Genomic DNA, 14826 nt, shown 5'->3' on the forward strand with positions numbered 1-14826 from the left:
AACCCAGGAGGTGGAGGTTGCAGTGAACCGAGATCACTGCATTCCAGCCTGGGTGACAGAGCGAGACCCTGTCTCAAACAAACAAACAAAAAAAAGAAGTCAGTGGTTTGAGTCCCTGAGGATGAGAGGCAGCACCCTTTGGGAATGTGATTGGTCATGGGAGGGAGCCGGGTGGGCACGTGTCCCGGGGATGACCCTTGTGACCACTTCCGCAGATCCGGGAGACAGGGGAGAGGCCCAGCAATGAGGAAATCATGCGTTTTTCCAAATTATTTGAGGATGAGCTGACCCTGGACAACCTGACACGGCCGCAGCTGGTGGCCCTGTGCAAGCTGCTGGAGCTGCAGTCCATCGGCACCAACAACTTCCTGCGCTTCCAGCTTACCATGCGGCTGCGCTCCATAAAGGCAGATGACAAGGTGAGCCTGGCCATACTCCGCACCACAGCTCTGGTGTTTTACCTTTTTTTTTCCTGATGATAAAAGCAGCATGTCCTCATTGTAGAAACTCTGGACGATGCTGAACGATCGAAAATAAGCTCACTAGGAGTCTTGCCACTTGCAGATTGCAGATCCTTTGAAGATGGATGTCTTTTCTCTGGCAGCTTCTCGGATAATCTCTCTGTTTGGATTTCATCAGATTTATAATAACTTGCTTAGGTGTGTCTGTCTTTGTGATCATCCTGCTTATTGATGACAGTGCCTCTGTGCCTCTCTCCTCACATCAGGGTCTTCATCGAGGGTCCGTTTGCCCCTTTGCCCTGTCCTGTCCATCACACATGCTTGCCTGTGTGCTTCACGCCCTTTTGTGCTTTCAGGGCGCTGCCCTCCTTCTAGGTCTGATTACTGCTTTTTTTTTTTTGAGACGGAGTTTCGATCTTGTTGCCCAGGTTGGAGTGCAGTGGTGAGATCTCGACTCACTGCAACCTCCGCCTCCTGGGTTCAAGCGATTCTCCTGCCTCAGCCTCCAGAGTAGCTGGGATTACAGGCTCCCGCCACCATACCCGGCTATTCTTTGTATTTTTTAGTAGAGACAGGGCTTCACCACATTGGCCAGGCTGGCCTCAAACTCTGGACCTCAAGTGATCTGCCCACCTCGGCCTCCCAAAGTGCTGGGATTACAGGCATGAGCCACTGTGTCCGGCTGGTTACTCTTTTATTCATACTAGGAGCTCTTAAGATTTCAGTTCTCAGGTAAAACTGTTCATCTTGTCATCTGTCTTTTTGAATGCACTAACCCTAGTTCACATTGATTACTCTAATAACTCGGCGGTCCGTAGGCCTTTTTCTTTTGCTCTCCCTTCTGATTTTGTTTGTAGTGTTTAGTTTTTCCTGAATGCAGGCATTGTCTGTGGAAGACAAAGAGGTTCAGGGAAGTGTTGAACTCTTCCAGGAAGAGCCTGCCTGCATCTCTGGTGAGCAGGTTGAGGGCCAGTCATTTCCATGAATCAAGGCAAGGCCATGTGGGGAGCCTGTATCCCGCCCTCGCCGGGACACAACAGGCACCCCAGCCCTGGTGGTGATGGTATCAGAGAAGGCTGAGGGGGCCAGCCCCTGTGGTGTCAGTGGAGACCAGGTAGGGGGCTTGAGCTTTCCTCTCATCTGACAGTGTATCCGCCACACTCCCCCACCGCTGGGGTGGCCTTGGGGACCCAGCGGAGAGTTGGGACTTTGACCACTGCCCAGCAGGAACAGGGTCACATCTACCATGGTGCCAGTGGGAGCCAGGTGGGAAACAGTACTGAGATGCTTCTGCCCTCCTGCTGGGGGAGACACCTGTGAGAGCCAGAACTCCCACCCACCTGTTCCCAGCGGCAGCAAGCCGCACCGCTGTCCCGCAGATGTCTGTGGAGGCAGGATGGGGAGCCTGCACTTCTTACGAGGCAGCGCTCCCACCACTTCTAAAATATGCCTGGGATTTAGCTTATGGATGTGAGTGAGTGACAACATGGAGAGGTCAATGCCATTGAGAGAAATGTGTTACCCACAGCTCCCCTGTCACTCAGCGCCACAAAACCTCCACACCCATGGGGAGCAGGAAGCTGGGGGGACGACGCCTGCCTTCCTTGTCGGCAGTAGGTGGAGACATGTCTGACTGGGCAGGAAGGGAAACACAGACGTTAGGGTTTGTGGTTGGCCCGTGAAAGCTGGACCGTAGGGAAGTGGAAACAGCTTTGGCCTTGTTAGCTTGGTCCTGGGATTGGTAGACGCCAGATCGTCAATTGCAAACTCTGCAAATTAGAACACCTACCGCCCATGCCACCATGCACCAGAGGAGGTCAGCTGCGGCACACTGGAAGTCAGATCTAGATTCAAGAAGCAGGAAGGTATCAGTGAATGAGAAAAACAGCGCCTGGTACCAACCCTGAGATGACAGTTAGAGACCCTGCACCTGGGCCTCAAACAGCCACCAGCGCAGAGCTCCAAAAGCCACAACAGAGTAGAACATGTGAAAAACAGATCTGGGCAAAGAAAGAGAAGAAATATGTTATTAATAATATTAAAAGATATTGAGAGAAGATATTAAGGCCAGGCACAGTGGCTCACATCTATAATCCCAGCACTCTGGGAGGCCAAGGTGGGAGGACTGCTTGAGCCTGGTAGTTTGAGACCTTCCTGGGCAACATAGTGAGACCCCCCCACCTCTACAAAAAAATTTAAAAATTAGCTGGGCTTGATGACTTGCGCCCATAGCTCCAGCTACTCAGGAGGCTGAGGCAGGAGGATTGCTCGAGCTTGGGAGATTGAGCTTGCAGTGAGTTGTGATTGTGTCACTGCACTCAGCCTGGGCAACAGAGGGAGACTCCGTCTCTCAAAAAAATTTGAAAAAGAAGAACCAAATGAAAAATTACAACTGAAAAATACAATATCTAAAGTCAAAACCTGGGTGGGCTCAACAGCAGAATGGATAAGATAAAAGACAGAACCAGTAAACATTAAGATAAAATGATAGAAATTACCTGTTTGAACAACAGAGAGAAAATAGTAGAAAACATTGTACAGAGCCCCACAGCCTGTGCTGTAGCAAGTGTCGACCATCTGTGTTATCTGATGTTCCGGGGGAGAAAGGATAGAGCAGGGCTGAAAAAGTACCTCAAGAAATAATGGCTGGCTGAAAACTTCCCAGGCTCAGTTAAAGATGTAAATCTGCAAATTTCAGAAGCTGAGTGAACCCTGAGTAGGATAAATCCAAATAAATTCACAGCAAGTCACGTCAGAGTCAAACTAATGAACCCTGAAGACAAAGGGTTTTTAAGGCAGTGAGAGAAAGGCATCGTGTGTGTGTGTGTTTCATTTATGAATTTATGAATGCCAGGTCTTTTTTTGGGTTTTCGGGGAGACGGTGTCTTGTTCTGTTGCCCAGGCTGGAGTGCAGTCCACTGGCACAATCTCAACTCACTGTAGCCTTGATCTCCTGGACCCAAGCCATCCTCCCACCTCAGCGCCCCGAGGAGCTAGGACCACAGGCCTGTGCCACCACACCAGCTAGTTTTGTTTATTTTTCTTGTAGAGATGAGGTCTTACTATTATGCTGCCCAAGCTGGACTGGAACTCCTGGGCTCAAGTGATTCTCCCACCTTGGCCTCCCAAAATGTTGGGACTACAGGCGTGAGCCACTGTTCCTGGCCAAGAACGGCATCTTTACCATTAGGGGAAAATTTGAATGACAATGGATTTCTCATCAGGAACTGTGGAGACCAGAGGAAGTGGAGCATTATTTTTCAAGTGTTAAAAGAACTGTCAATCCAGGATCTATAACCAGCAAAAATATAGCAATGATGCGGAGCCAAGGCAGTATCAGAGGGAAGGAAGCTAAGACTGTGTCACCAGCAGACCTCCCCTAAAGGAAGGGCTGAGGGAAGCTCCTCGACCAGAAAGGAAACAGTAAGAGAAAGTACCTCGGTGCAGCAGGAAGAGTTCCCAGCAACCAGAGCGAGGGTTGGCATGGCGAGCTGCCCTCTCCCTGCGCCTTCTGCAGCGAGCGGGGCTGAGGGACGGGCTCCACAGTGTGGGTGGAGGCGACGATGCGAGTGGAGGCGACGGCTGAGACTCAGAACAGACAGAGGGGAAGCTTCAGCACTTGCCTTCGTGGGTGGAGCGCCGACTCCACTGCACTACAGTGAGCTGCGTCCGTGGATTGTGTATCGTGATCCCCAGAGCAACACTGAAAATGCTGCACAGAGACTCCAGACCACCAGAGCGAAATCAAACGGAGGCCAGCCAGTCCCCAGGAGGACAGGGAGAAGAAAGCAGACAGAAAGCATCTTCATTCCTGATCAACTGGCGGAGCCCAGCTTAGTAGGCGAAGGGTTCGGCTAAGGAGGGCACGCATGCCGCAGAATGCCGCATGGCAGTGAGAGGCCTAACCCGGCACACCCATAGCACCCCCAGTGGGTCCTCAGGGAACCCCAGAGGTGACTCCTGCATGATCCTGTTCAGAGAGCACTCCAGGTGACAGCAGCAGACATGGAGACAAGCGCATCTGTGAACGGGCAGCACCGGAAGCTGGGGAAGGTGGCCTCTGTCTTGACTGGGTGGGTGGCATGTGCTAATTGCAGTGCTGCTGGTGAGACATTATGCTAGGGGAGGCATCTGATGCATGGGAGCTTTGTTACTTGTTAAAACTGGATGTGTGTCCACAGTTACGTCAAGTTTGGTTTTAGAAGTGGAGGTGGTGGTACTGTCTACCCCACAGGGTGGTTGTGATGTGGAGTGAACTCTGAGATGGTGGGCCCTGCTGCAGAGTCCTGGCGTGGGAGCCCTGTTGCCGGCATCTGCCTAGCAGTAGCTGTCATTACTTCTCCGTGTCTCTCTTCACCTGTTGCTCCCTGTATGCCTTGGTGTCCTCTATCTCTGGGACTCCTGTTTGCTTTTCCAGTTGGTGTCACAGTGACCTTGGGCTGAGCGGAAGAGAGGGGCCCTTTGGGTATGAGGTCAAGATGTGTCTTCAGAGTGTCTGGTTCCCTCGCCTTCCGTCCCTCCTTCTTTTCCATCCTTGGCACACTTTGGCAGATGGGGGACTGGGGGATCAGGAGAAACAGCAGGTGGCAGGAGTGGCCAGGGTGGGGCTGGTTCTGCCATCAGGACAGAGGGTTGGAGGTGGACTTCTTTGTCTCGGGGTTGATCGTGGCCGCTCTGCACTTCCCAAGATCCTGACCCTCCGTCACAGGCTTCCAGTCACTTCTAACCTAGAACTGGGCTTTGGTGGCAGTGGTTTGATTCTTGCTTGGCAAAATCTGTTAGCCACTTACTCTGGAGGGTGTTCACATAGACACTGTCACCCACCAGCAACTGTCCCAGATGATAATTCACTGCTTTGTTTTCTAGCTGATTGCTGAGGAAGGGGTGGACAGCCTGAATGTCAAGGAGCTGCAGGCAGCGTGTCGGGCACGAGGCATGCGGGCCCTGGGCGTCACGGAAGACCGCCTGAGGGGTCAGCTGAAGCAGGTGCGTGAATTCGCCTTGTGCCAGGCCGGTATGGGCTCAAGGGAAACATCAGCCTTGAAAGGCCACTTGGAGGCTCTTCCCAAACTCTGGGCCGGCCTGGCGAGGCGACACTGTGACTTCTCTGGGGACGGCTAGGATGTTTGGGCTGTTGCTCACCCTTCTGCTCTTACCACATTCACACCCCTGCATTCTCACCTTTCATTGCCTTTTGAATATTGCTTTGATTTTTCTTGTTTGCTTTTAGTTGATTTTAAAGACCTTAATAACTTACTATTTTGGTTATCTGTAGTCAGATGAGGACTGGAGTTCACCTCTGAGATGTCGGACGTGTTCACATTTTGATTCTTTCTGAACTGGGGCCATGGAAGGTTTGGGTGGCATGGCACGGTCTGACTTTGGAGCCGCCCCTTCTCTTGGCCACGCCCTGAGCTGGTGCCTGGTTCCCAATGCCATCAAACTGAGTGGCTTGTAGGTCGGAAAGTGACAGCCCCAGCCCCTCACTCTTACATGGAAAGGTTAAGGGGTGCAGGGCTCCAGCCGGTTTCCTCCCGGTGCCCTGGCACTGGCATGCCCTTGTTGGCAGTCATCCTCCTCCCGGGTTTTTCACACAACCTGCAAGTGTAGATGAAGGTGTGTGTACACACTTCTCCTCTCGACACAGACAGTATTTATGGCGTGATCCTGTGGCACCCCCTGCCTTCCACAGCTGCGTCTTCCATTGGATTCCCCAGCAGAGCCTTCTCTGTGTCTGGCATGGGTGCTGACCTCCCTAGCACTCTGCCTAGCCTTCTGGAGCTCCGTGGGGACATGGGCCACACACACAGGGGTGTCTGAGCAGGGGAGCAGGTGCTGTCCCTGCCCAGGCCCCTCGGCCCCCAGGGGAGTGTGGTGCACTCGGGGCCCGAGTGTCATGTGTTCACACTTTTCCTTCTCTACCCACCTCTCGGCGGTGCCTTTCTTCTCTTAGGGTTTGTTCTCATGTTTTGCCCTGTGTTCAGTTTGTCTCTAAACATTGTCACGGTCTTTCTTGCCCATTTGGAGATTGTCTTGGTGTCACTCAAGCAGCCAGCCCCGGAACCTGGCCTGTGCAGAGCCTGCAAGGGCCCGAGTGCTGACCGGCCTCAGTGACACTGCCTCTGTGGGCCCGTATATGTTGACCTGGGCTGGTCTTGTTTCTTTGTTTGAGACAGAGTCTTGCTCTGTCACAGGCTGGAGTGCAGTGGCGCGATTTCGGCTTGAAACAACCTCCGCCTCCCTGGTTCAAGCAATTCTTGTGCCTCAGCCACCCAAGTAGCTGGGACTACAGGTGCTCACCACTATGCCTGGCTAATTTTTGTATTTTTAGTAGAGATGGGATTCGCCATGTTGGCCAGGCTGGTCTCGAACTTCTGACCTCAGGTGATCCGCCCACCTTGGCCTCCCAAAGTGCTAGGATTACAGGCGTGAGCCACCGCGCCCAGCCCCTGGGGTGTTTTTAAGTGAAGAGTTGGTGCCCTGTTCTGAGGCCCTTGGGGTCCTCGCTGTGGGGGTTGCTGACCCCCAAGCCTCTCTGGTGTTTTGTTTACTAAGGCCGTCATCGGGTCACGCAGCACAGCAACAAACAGACCTTGCAGAACTTGAGACACCATCTTCTCTGAGAGCTATTCTGGTGATGAGATGGGCGGACCTGCTGTGGTGCCAGCAGGGTTGGGGGGCTGCCCATCTGCTGAATCTGGCCTTGGTTGCAGTGGCTGGACCTGCACCTGCATCAGGAGATCCCCACATCGCTGCTCATCCTGTCCCGGGCCATGTACCTCCCGGACACCCTCTCTCCAGCCGACCAGCTCAAGTCCACACTGCAGACCCTCCGAGAGATTGTGGTACGTGCTGTCGGAGACCCCTTTTACCTCATCTCTTCATAGGTGTCTCCGCTCTTCTGGGGTGGGGGGAGGTGTGCAAGTGCACTCATTCCTCAACCATGGGCGAGGATCCCCCCATCCACCCAGCCTGCCTCCCACCCCCTCGCTAGTACCCCCACCCAGCCACCTGTCCCCTTCCTTCCATCCCTCCTCACCAGCCCCTTGCCTGCCATCCCCCGTGTGGCACAGTTACCAGTGGTCCCGACCTGGCCACGTGTTGGCTGCTGTGGATCTGGGCCGCGGCCCTTGGAGCTGTGCCAGCAGCACCTGTGCTCCTTCCCACACGTCAGGAGTCATCGGGCGAGCACAGAGGGCGGCCCAGAGGCCTCCCAGCAATTGCAGGCAGCACCTCGGCAGTGCCTTCTGTCCTGTGTGTGTGAAGCCCAGGTGGTGACAGGGGCAGGGGACACAGGACACAGGACAGAGGTGAGGGGCAGCAGGGGCCTCTGGTGGCTTCTGGGCTCACCCACAGATGTACCCTCTTCTGAAGGCAAAGGAAGCGCAGGTGAAAGTGGCCGAGGTGGAGGGCGAGCAGGTGGACAACAAGGCCAAGCTGGAGGCCACGCTGCAGGAGGAGGCGGCCGTCCAGCAGGAACACCGTGAGAAGGAGCTGCAGAAGCGCTCGGAGGCGGCGGTAAGCGGTGGTCCTGCTCCGTGCCGCGTGGGGCTGTCCTGAGCTAGCCTCCCCAGAAACCCCCGCACGCCCACAGTCTTGGCCTCCCGCGTGCTTGCCCTGCAGCTCTGTCCTGCATGTTTATTTCCTCCTGGAGTGGTCAGGGAGGCAGGGTCCCCAGATGTGAGGGCTGCAACTCTGACATGGGGACTCCTCGATGGCCACAGTGGTGCTCATGGGAGATATACCTTAGCCGTCTCAGAGGGGCAAGCTTAGCATATGGCAGTGCCCACCCTCTCCTCAGGGACTTGCTGTGAGGGGCGCTGGCAGAGGAGCCTCAGGCTCCCCCAGCCTCTGGGCTCCTCTTCAACGCGGGCCCTGTGGTCCTCTTGGGTCACATGCATGGTGCCCACCCACAGGCTCAGCCTCCTGCTCTGCAAGTGACAGGGCAGCTTGGGGGAGTCTTGGGGAGACCAGAGATGGATAAGGTGCTCTAGCCTGTTCTGGAGTGGGCCCCAGGTGACCTGGCAGCTGCATGGAGCCTCCCTAGGGACCTTCTGTGGCAGGTGTGCTGCCCGATGTCACCTGCAGGCCTGCTCCCAGTGTGGCCTCTGCCATATGTTCTGAGCTTCGGAGAGCGAGAAGACTGCTTCTGTGTGATGGCGGGCCCTGGGCCAGTGTCGCCTTGCCTTTCAGAAGGATGTTGAGCCCGAATGTGTGGTAGCTGCTCCCCAAAGGCCGGGGACCAAGCCACAGCCAGAGATGCCTGACACAGTCCTGCAGTCAGAGACCTTGAAGGACACTGCCCCCGTGCTGGAGGGCTTGAAGGTAATGAGGCAGGTTCTGGGGCCCTGGAGGCTGAGGAGGGCATGGCCTGGCTTTGTGGACAGTTGTGGGGCAGGGATGGGGACAGGTTAGCTGGGGCACCTATAGCCCTCAGTGAGAGGAGATGGTGCAAGGGGTTGAGGATGAGGCCACTGGGCCCCTAGGAGGCTTGGTGGTTAGGAAAAGAGTGAGTCTGGCTGAGCTCTGCACTGTGCCTGGGTGCACAGCAGCTGACGCTGCCATGGACTTAGCACCCTGGCCCACAGTGTGGCAGGTAGAGATGCCAGTCGGCAGGTTTCAGGGCCCTTTGCCAGCTTGCCCAGAGAGTGAAGGGGTGTGGAAGCCAATGTGGCCCCTCAAGGTGGAGCCTCCTCCACAGGCCCAACCTGCTGTCACCTCCTGTGGGGTGATCTGGGCTTGGGGCATCTTCAGACTCCCCATGCGAGCCTGTGAGGTGCAGCCTCCAGGCGCCTGTGCTGCCCACCTGGGGCACCTCCTGGTACCTTCCATCTTGAACTCGCGGGCTGAAGTGCAGTGGCGCCATCTCGGCTCACTGCAGTCTCAGCCTCCCAGGTTCAAGCAACTCTTCTGCCTCAGCCTCCCAAGTAGCTGGGAGTACAGGCGTGTACCACCAGACCCACCAAATTTTTGTATTTTTAGTAGAGAGGGGGTTTCACCATGTTAGCCAGGCTGGTCTCAAACCCCTGACCTCAAGTGATCTTCCCGCCTCAGCCTCCCAAAGTGCTAGGATTACAGGTGTGAGCCACCACGCCCAGCCATAAAAAAAAAATTTGGACAGGCGCAGTGGCTCACGCCTGTAATCCCAGCATTTTGGGAGGCCGAGGCGGGTGGATCACGGGGTCAGGAGATCGAGACCATCCTGGCTAACATGGTGAAACCCCGTTTCTACTAAAAATACAAAAAATTAGCCAGACATGGTGGCATGCACCTGTAGTCCCAGCTACTCAGGAGGCTGAAACAGGAGAATAGTGTGAACCTGGGAGGCGGAGCTTGCAGTGGGCGACAGAGTGAGACTCTGTCTCAAAAAAAAAAAAAAAATTTCACTTTTTAGCAAATCAAATAGAACTATTCTGTGAAAAGAATCATGATCACATGGGATCTGTCCAAAAAATGCAAATTGGCTTGAATTTTTTTTCTTTTGTGAAGGGATCTCACTCGGTTGCCCAGTCTGCAGTGCAGACATGACCTTGGCTCACTGAAGACTTGACCTCCCAGGCTCAAGTGATTCTCCTGCCTGAGCCTCCCGAGTAGCTGGGATTATAGGTGCCCACCATCACACCCAGCTAACTGTTGTATTTTTAGTAGAGATGGGGTTTCACCATGTTGGCCAGGCTGGTCTGGAGCTCCTGACCTCAAGTGATCCTCCCACCTTGAACTCCCAAAGTGCTGGGTTTACAGGCTTGAGCCACTGTGCCTGGCCAAAATTTTTAAAATGTAATTTCCATATTAACGGACTAAATTAGAAAAGCTGGGAACGTTTATCTCGGTAGCTGCAGAAAGAGCCTGTGGCAGAACCCAGTATCCGTTCCTGATACGCAGATGTCCTGCACATGCAGGCAGCTTTCTCAGCCCAATCAAAAGCATCTGCAGAAACACCTCCAGCTGCCATCACCCTCAGTGGTGAGACGCTGATGAGGTTGTCTGTCCTCACTCTGAGCTCAGCATCAGCCTGGGGGTTTCAGTCAGGGCAGCTGAATACAGAAAACAAAACCATATAGATCAGAAAGGAAAAAGGAAAACTCTTTATTCACAAATGGAGTGAAAAATCAACTGTGCTTCACTATGGTAATGAGTAGTCAGAGAAGGTTTGAACAGTATGGCACCCCCCAAAATGAACTACTTAGGGATAAATTTGGAAAAAGATATGCAAGTGCTGTCCACAGAGTACTGTAAAATGTTGCTGAGGGAAAGAAAAACCAAACAGAGAGGCTGGGCGTGGGGCCCACACCTGTGATATCAGCACTGGGGGAAGCCGAGGTGGGAGGATCGTCTGAGTCCAGGAGTTTGAGACCAGCCTGGGCAACATAGTGAGACACCGTCTTTACAAAAAATAAAAAGTTGGCCAGATATGTCAGTGTGTGCCTGTAGTCCCAGCTCCTGGGGAGGCTGAGGCAGGAGATTGCTTGAGCTTGGAAGATCAAGCCTGCAGCAAGCCATGATTGCACCACTGCACTCCAGCCTGGGCAACAGAGTGAGACCCTGTCTCAAAAAACAAGACAAGAAACACACGACCACAGGGGCAAATCTCAAAATAAGTGAGTGAGAGAAGTCAGACAAAAAGAGTGCTTGCTGGATGATCCGTCTATCTAAGATGCTAGAAAGTGCACCCGAGTCTGCAGTGGCAGGAGGTGGACCTGAGGTTGCCTGGGGGTCGGTGGCGGGACCCAGTGGGGACACAAAGATGCATTTGGAGGTGACTCTTTGACTGTAGTGAAGGTTTCACAGTACATGTGTCAATTCATAGATGACATGCTTTAAACAAATGCGGTTTGGCATATGAGGGCAGACAGTGACTGCGTGCAGCAGCCAGCGTAGCAGTGAACCTGAACCCTGCTGGTCTCTCATTACCAATGACTGTCCAGTGAGACTCTTGCCCTGGGCTGCCCGTATAATATGAACAGAGCAGCTGGTCACTTGGGAACAGGCCAGTTCTTTCCCTTGGCTCAGGCTCTGTTGTTTGCCCATTTTTATCCCAGGAGGAAGAGATCACGAAGGAGGAAATCGACATCCTCAGCAATGCCTGCTCTAAGCTGCAGGAGCAGAAGAAGTCACTCACCAAGGAGAAGGAGGAGCTGGAGCCGCTGAAGGAGGATGTGCAGGACTACAGCGAGGTGGGTGGGATTTGCTCCCTGGACTCTGAGACTGCACGAAGAGTAAAATCGCTGTACTGGCCCCATAGGTATTACATAATACTTCCGTCAGATACTTGATAAGCTGGCCTAAGAGTATTTGGAGAGGAAAGCACATTATAAATAAACCTTATTCAGTAACCTTTCCACAGCCATTCCGGCTGGACCAATCCTCTGTAATGTGGCTGTGTGCCGTTCTGGCCACAGATGTGTGTGCACCTTTTTTTTTTTTTTTTGAGAGAAGGTCTTGCTCTGTTGCCCAGGCCAGAGTGCAGTGGCACAATTTCAGCTCACTGCAACCTCCATCTCCTGGGTTCAAGCAATTCTTGTGCCTCAGCCTCCCGAGTGGATGAGACTGTAAACATGTGCCACCATGCCCAGCTCAATTTTTTGTATTTTTAGTAGAGACGGGGTTTCACCATGTTGACCAGGCTCATCTCGAACTCCTGGCCCCAGGTGACCCACCTGCCTCGCCCTCTCAAAGTGCTGGGATTACAGGCGTGGCCACCGTGCCTGGCCACATCTTTTAGTTTCTAAACATGGGAAGGTGTCTCATGAAGAGTTTGGTCACTTGACGAGATCTTATTCATGATTACGTGAAAGTGGCTTTTTTCTTTTCTTCCATGGTGATTTTTTTCCCTTTTTTTGTAAATATTACTTCCTAATAACGATTTTTTTTCTTTCTTTCTTTCTTTTTTCTTTTTTTGAGACGAAGTCTAGCTCTGTCGCCCAGGCTGGAGTGCAGTGGTGTGATCTCGACTCACTGCAACTTCCGCCTCCTGGGTTCAAATGATTCTTCTGCCTCAGCCTCCTGAGTAGCTGGGACTACAGGCATGTGCCACCACGCCTGGCTGATTTTTTGTATTTTTAGTAGAGACAGGGTTTCACCATGTTGACCAGGCTGATCTCGAACTCCTGACCTCATGAGCCACCCGCCTCGGCCTCCCAAAGTGCTGGGATTACAAACATGAGCCACTGTGCCCGGCCCCCAGTACGATTTTTTAAAAACTGTTTTCATAGCTCTGTTGGGAATGATAACTGATTTTTCAATTGGCAAAAATAATTGGCCATTTCTAGATTTATGACAGCCCTCATGCCATGTGGGTTCTCCACTGGATGTGAGGTGCTTATCACCAGCTCAGCCTGTTCCTTCCCTCCCCTCCCCTCGCCTTCCCCATTCTTCCTCATGGTGTTTACTCGTGGGAAAAAAACAACTTGGAATTTAAAAGGACGCTTAAGGCTGGGCACTGGTGGCTGAGGCCTGTAATCCCAGCACTTTGGGAGGTCAAGGCAGGAGGATCACTTGAGCTCAGGAGTTTGAGACCGGCCTGGGCAACATGGTGAAACACCATTTCTGCAGAAAATACAAAAATTAGCCAGGCACGATGTTGTGTGCCTGTACTCCCAGCTACTCCAGAGACTGAGGCAGGAGGATTGCTTGCTGGGAGTTGGAGGCTGCAGTGAGCTGAGATCATGCCACTTTACTCCAGTCTGGGTGACAGAGCAAGACCCTATCTCAAAAAACAAAGACACTTAATTTCCTTGATTAATTAGTTCACTGAATTTTTCTTTCACAAGTGTGAAGGAAATTGAGATTCAGAGTAGATTATGTCTTTTGCTTGCAAAGCAGTGTACGAAAATAAGAAATTTGTATGATAGAAATACAATTTTATAACTCTCTGGTTTGAATTAATGGGTTTAATTACCTTTACAAGTTAATTTATTACCTTTTTTTGTTGTTGTTTGAGATAGGGTCTCGCTCTGTCACTCAGGCTGAAGTGCAGCGATGTGATCTTGGCTCACTGCAGCCTCCACCTCCTGGGCTCAAGCCATCCTCCTGTCTCAGACTCCTGGGTAGCTGGCACTACAGGTGTGCACCACCACGCCTGGCTAATTTTTTGTTTGAATTTTGGTAGAGATAAAGTCTTGCTATGTTGCCTGGGCTGGTTTTGAACTCCTGTCCTCAAGTGATCCTCCTGCCTTGGCCTCCCAAAGTTCTGGGATTACAGGCATGAGTCACTGTGCCCAACCAGATTCTTTTTTTTTTTTTTTTGAGACAGAGTCTCGCTCTGTTGCCCAGGCTGGAGTGCGTTGGCATGGTCTTGGCTCACTGCAGCCTCTGCCTCCTGGGTTCAAGCGATTCTCCTGCCTCAGCCTCCCAAGTTACTGGATTACAGGTGCCTGCCATCATGCCCAGCTAATTTTTGTATTTTTAGTACAGGCGGGGTTTCACCACATTGGCCAGGCTGGTCTCGAACTCCTAACCTCAGGTGATCTGCCTGCCTTGGCCTTGCAAAGTACTGGGATTACAGGCGTGAGCCACTACACCTGACCCCCTTTTTCTTTTAAGACAAACTTTTTACAACCAAAATAATTTTATTAGGACTTGCAGGAGATCAAGAAGGAACTTTCAAAGACTGGTGAAGAAAAATACGTGGAAGAATCTAAAGCCAGCAAGAGATTGACAAAAAGGGTGCAGCAGATGATCGGGCAGATCGACGGCTTGATCTCGCAGCTGGAGATGGACCAGCAGGCTGGCAAGCTGGCCCCGGCCAACGGCATGCCCACGGGGTGAGTGGGGTGGCGGGCGCGAGAGAGGGATTGGAGACTCACATAGGGAGGCTGGTCCCTTTGCTGGATCTGAGCTGGGCCCTTCTGGCTCCAAAGGGCACATTGTAGCCTCTGCCTGGCTGCCTCTCCACCTTTGACCAGCAGTCCCAGCCAGGAACCCTCTGGCATGTCAGTCTCTGCCTCTCCGAGAGCAGTTCGTCCCTTCCTGGCCCCTCTTCCTCTTCCCACAGCCCCCTCTCCTCCCGCTCCAACCTCCGCCTCTCTTGGCTTCTGTTTCCTCTAATTACCAGGCTCTCTCTTGCCTCTCCCTCTTCCTGACCCCACCCACGCTCAGTAATGACACCAGCTCGGGCAGTCGGCCTTCTCTGTGCCCGACATGTCCCAGATTCCTGCGCAGCAGTGGCTGAGGGAGCTGCCGTTTTGTGAGTCCCTTCTGGGCGAATGAAACAGCTGTTGGGTGACAGCTGGTGCCCTGCAGGTTCCAAATCTCCACCCCCACACCCACAGTGTTGTAGGTGGGCTGCACGTGGCACCCTGCTCATGCTCTCGTCCCTGCTCTTGGAGGCCCTCATCTGCCCAGGGCACCACAGCCCCCATGATCA

At 53.1% G+C, this 14826-nt stretch overlaps 1 protein-coding gene across 1 annotated transcript in view; it reads left to right on the top strand.

The window, feature by feature from the left end:
• LOC129530721 (mitochondrial proton/calcium exchanger protein-like) overlaps positions 1 to 14826 on the top strand; it is a gene marked incomplete at its 5' end in the record, with an annotated part of 33831 nt that overhangs the window by 15787 nt on the left and 3218 nt on the right. The window contains 7 exon segments of the mRNA XM_063699111.1: positions 216 to 419; positions 5328 to 5447; positions 7175 to 7306; positions 7836 to 7979; positions 8655 to 8786; positions 11501 to 11635; positions 14037 to 14224. Of these exon segments, the coding sequence (XP_063555181.1) occupies positions 216 to 419; positions 5328 to 5447; positions 7175 to 7306; positions 7836 to 7979; positions 8655 to 8786; positions 11501 to 11635; positions 14037 to 14224 (1055 nt within the window).

The sequence above is a fragment of the Gorilla gorilla genome, chromosome 16, assembly GCF_029281585.2.
Source record: "Gorilla gorilla gorilla isolate KB3781 chromosome 16, NHGRI_mGorGor1-v2.1_pri, whole genome shotgun sequence".
NCBI lineage: Eukaryota > Metazoa > Chordata > Mammalia > Primates > Hominidae > Gorilla > Gorilla gorilla.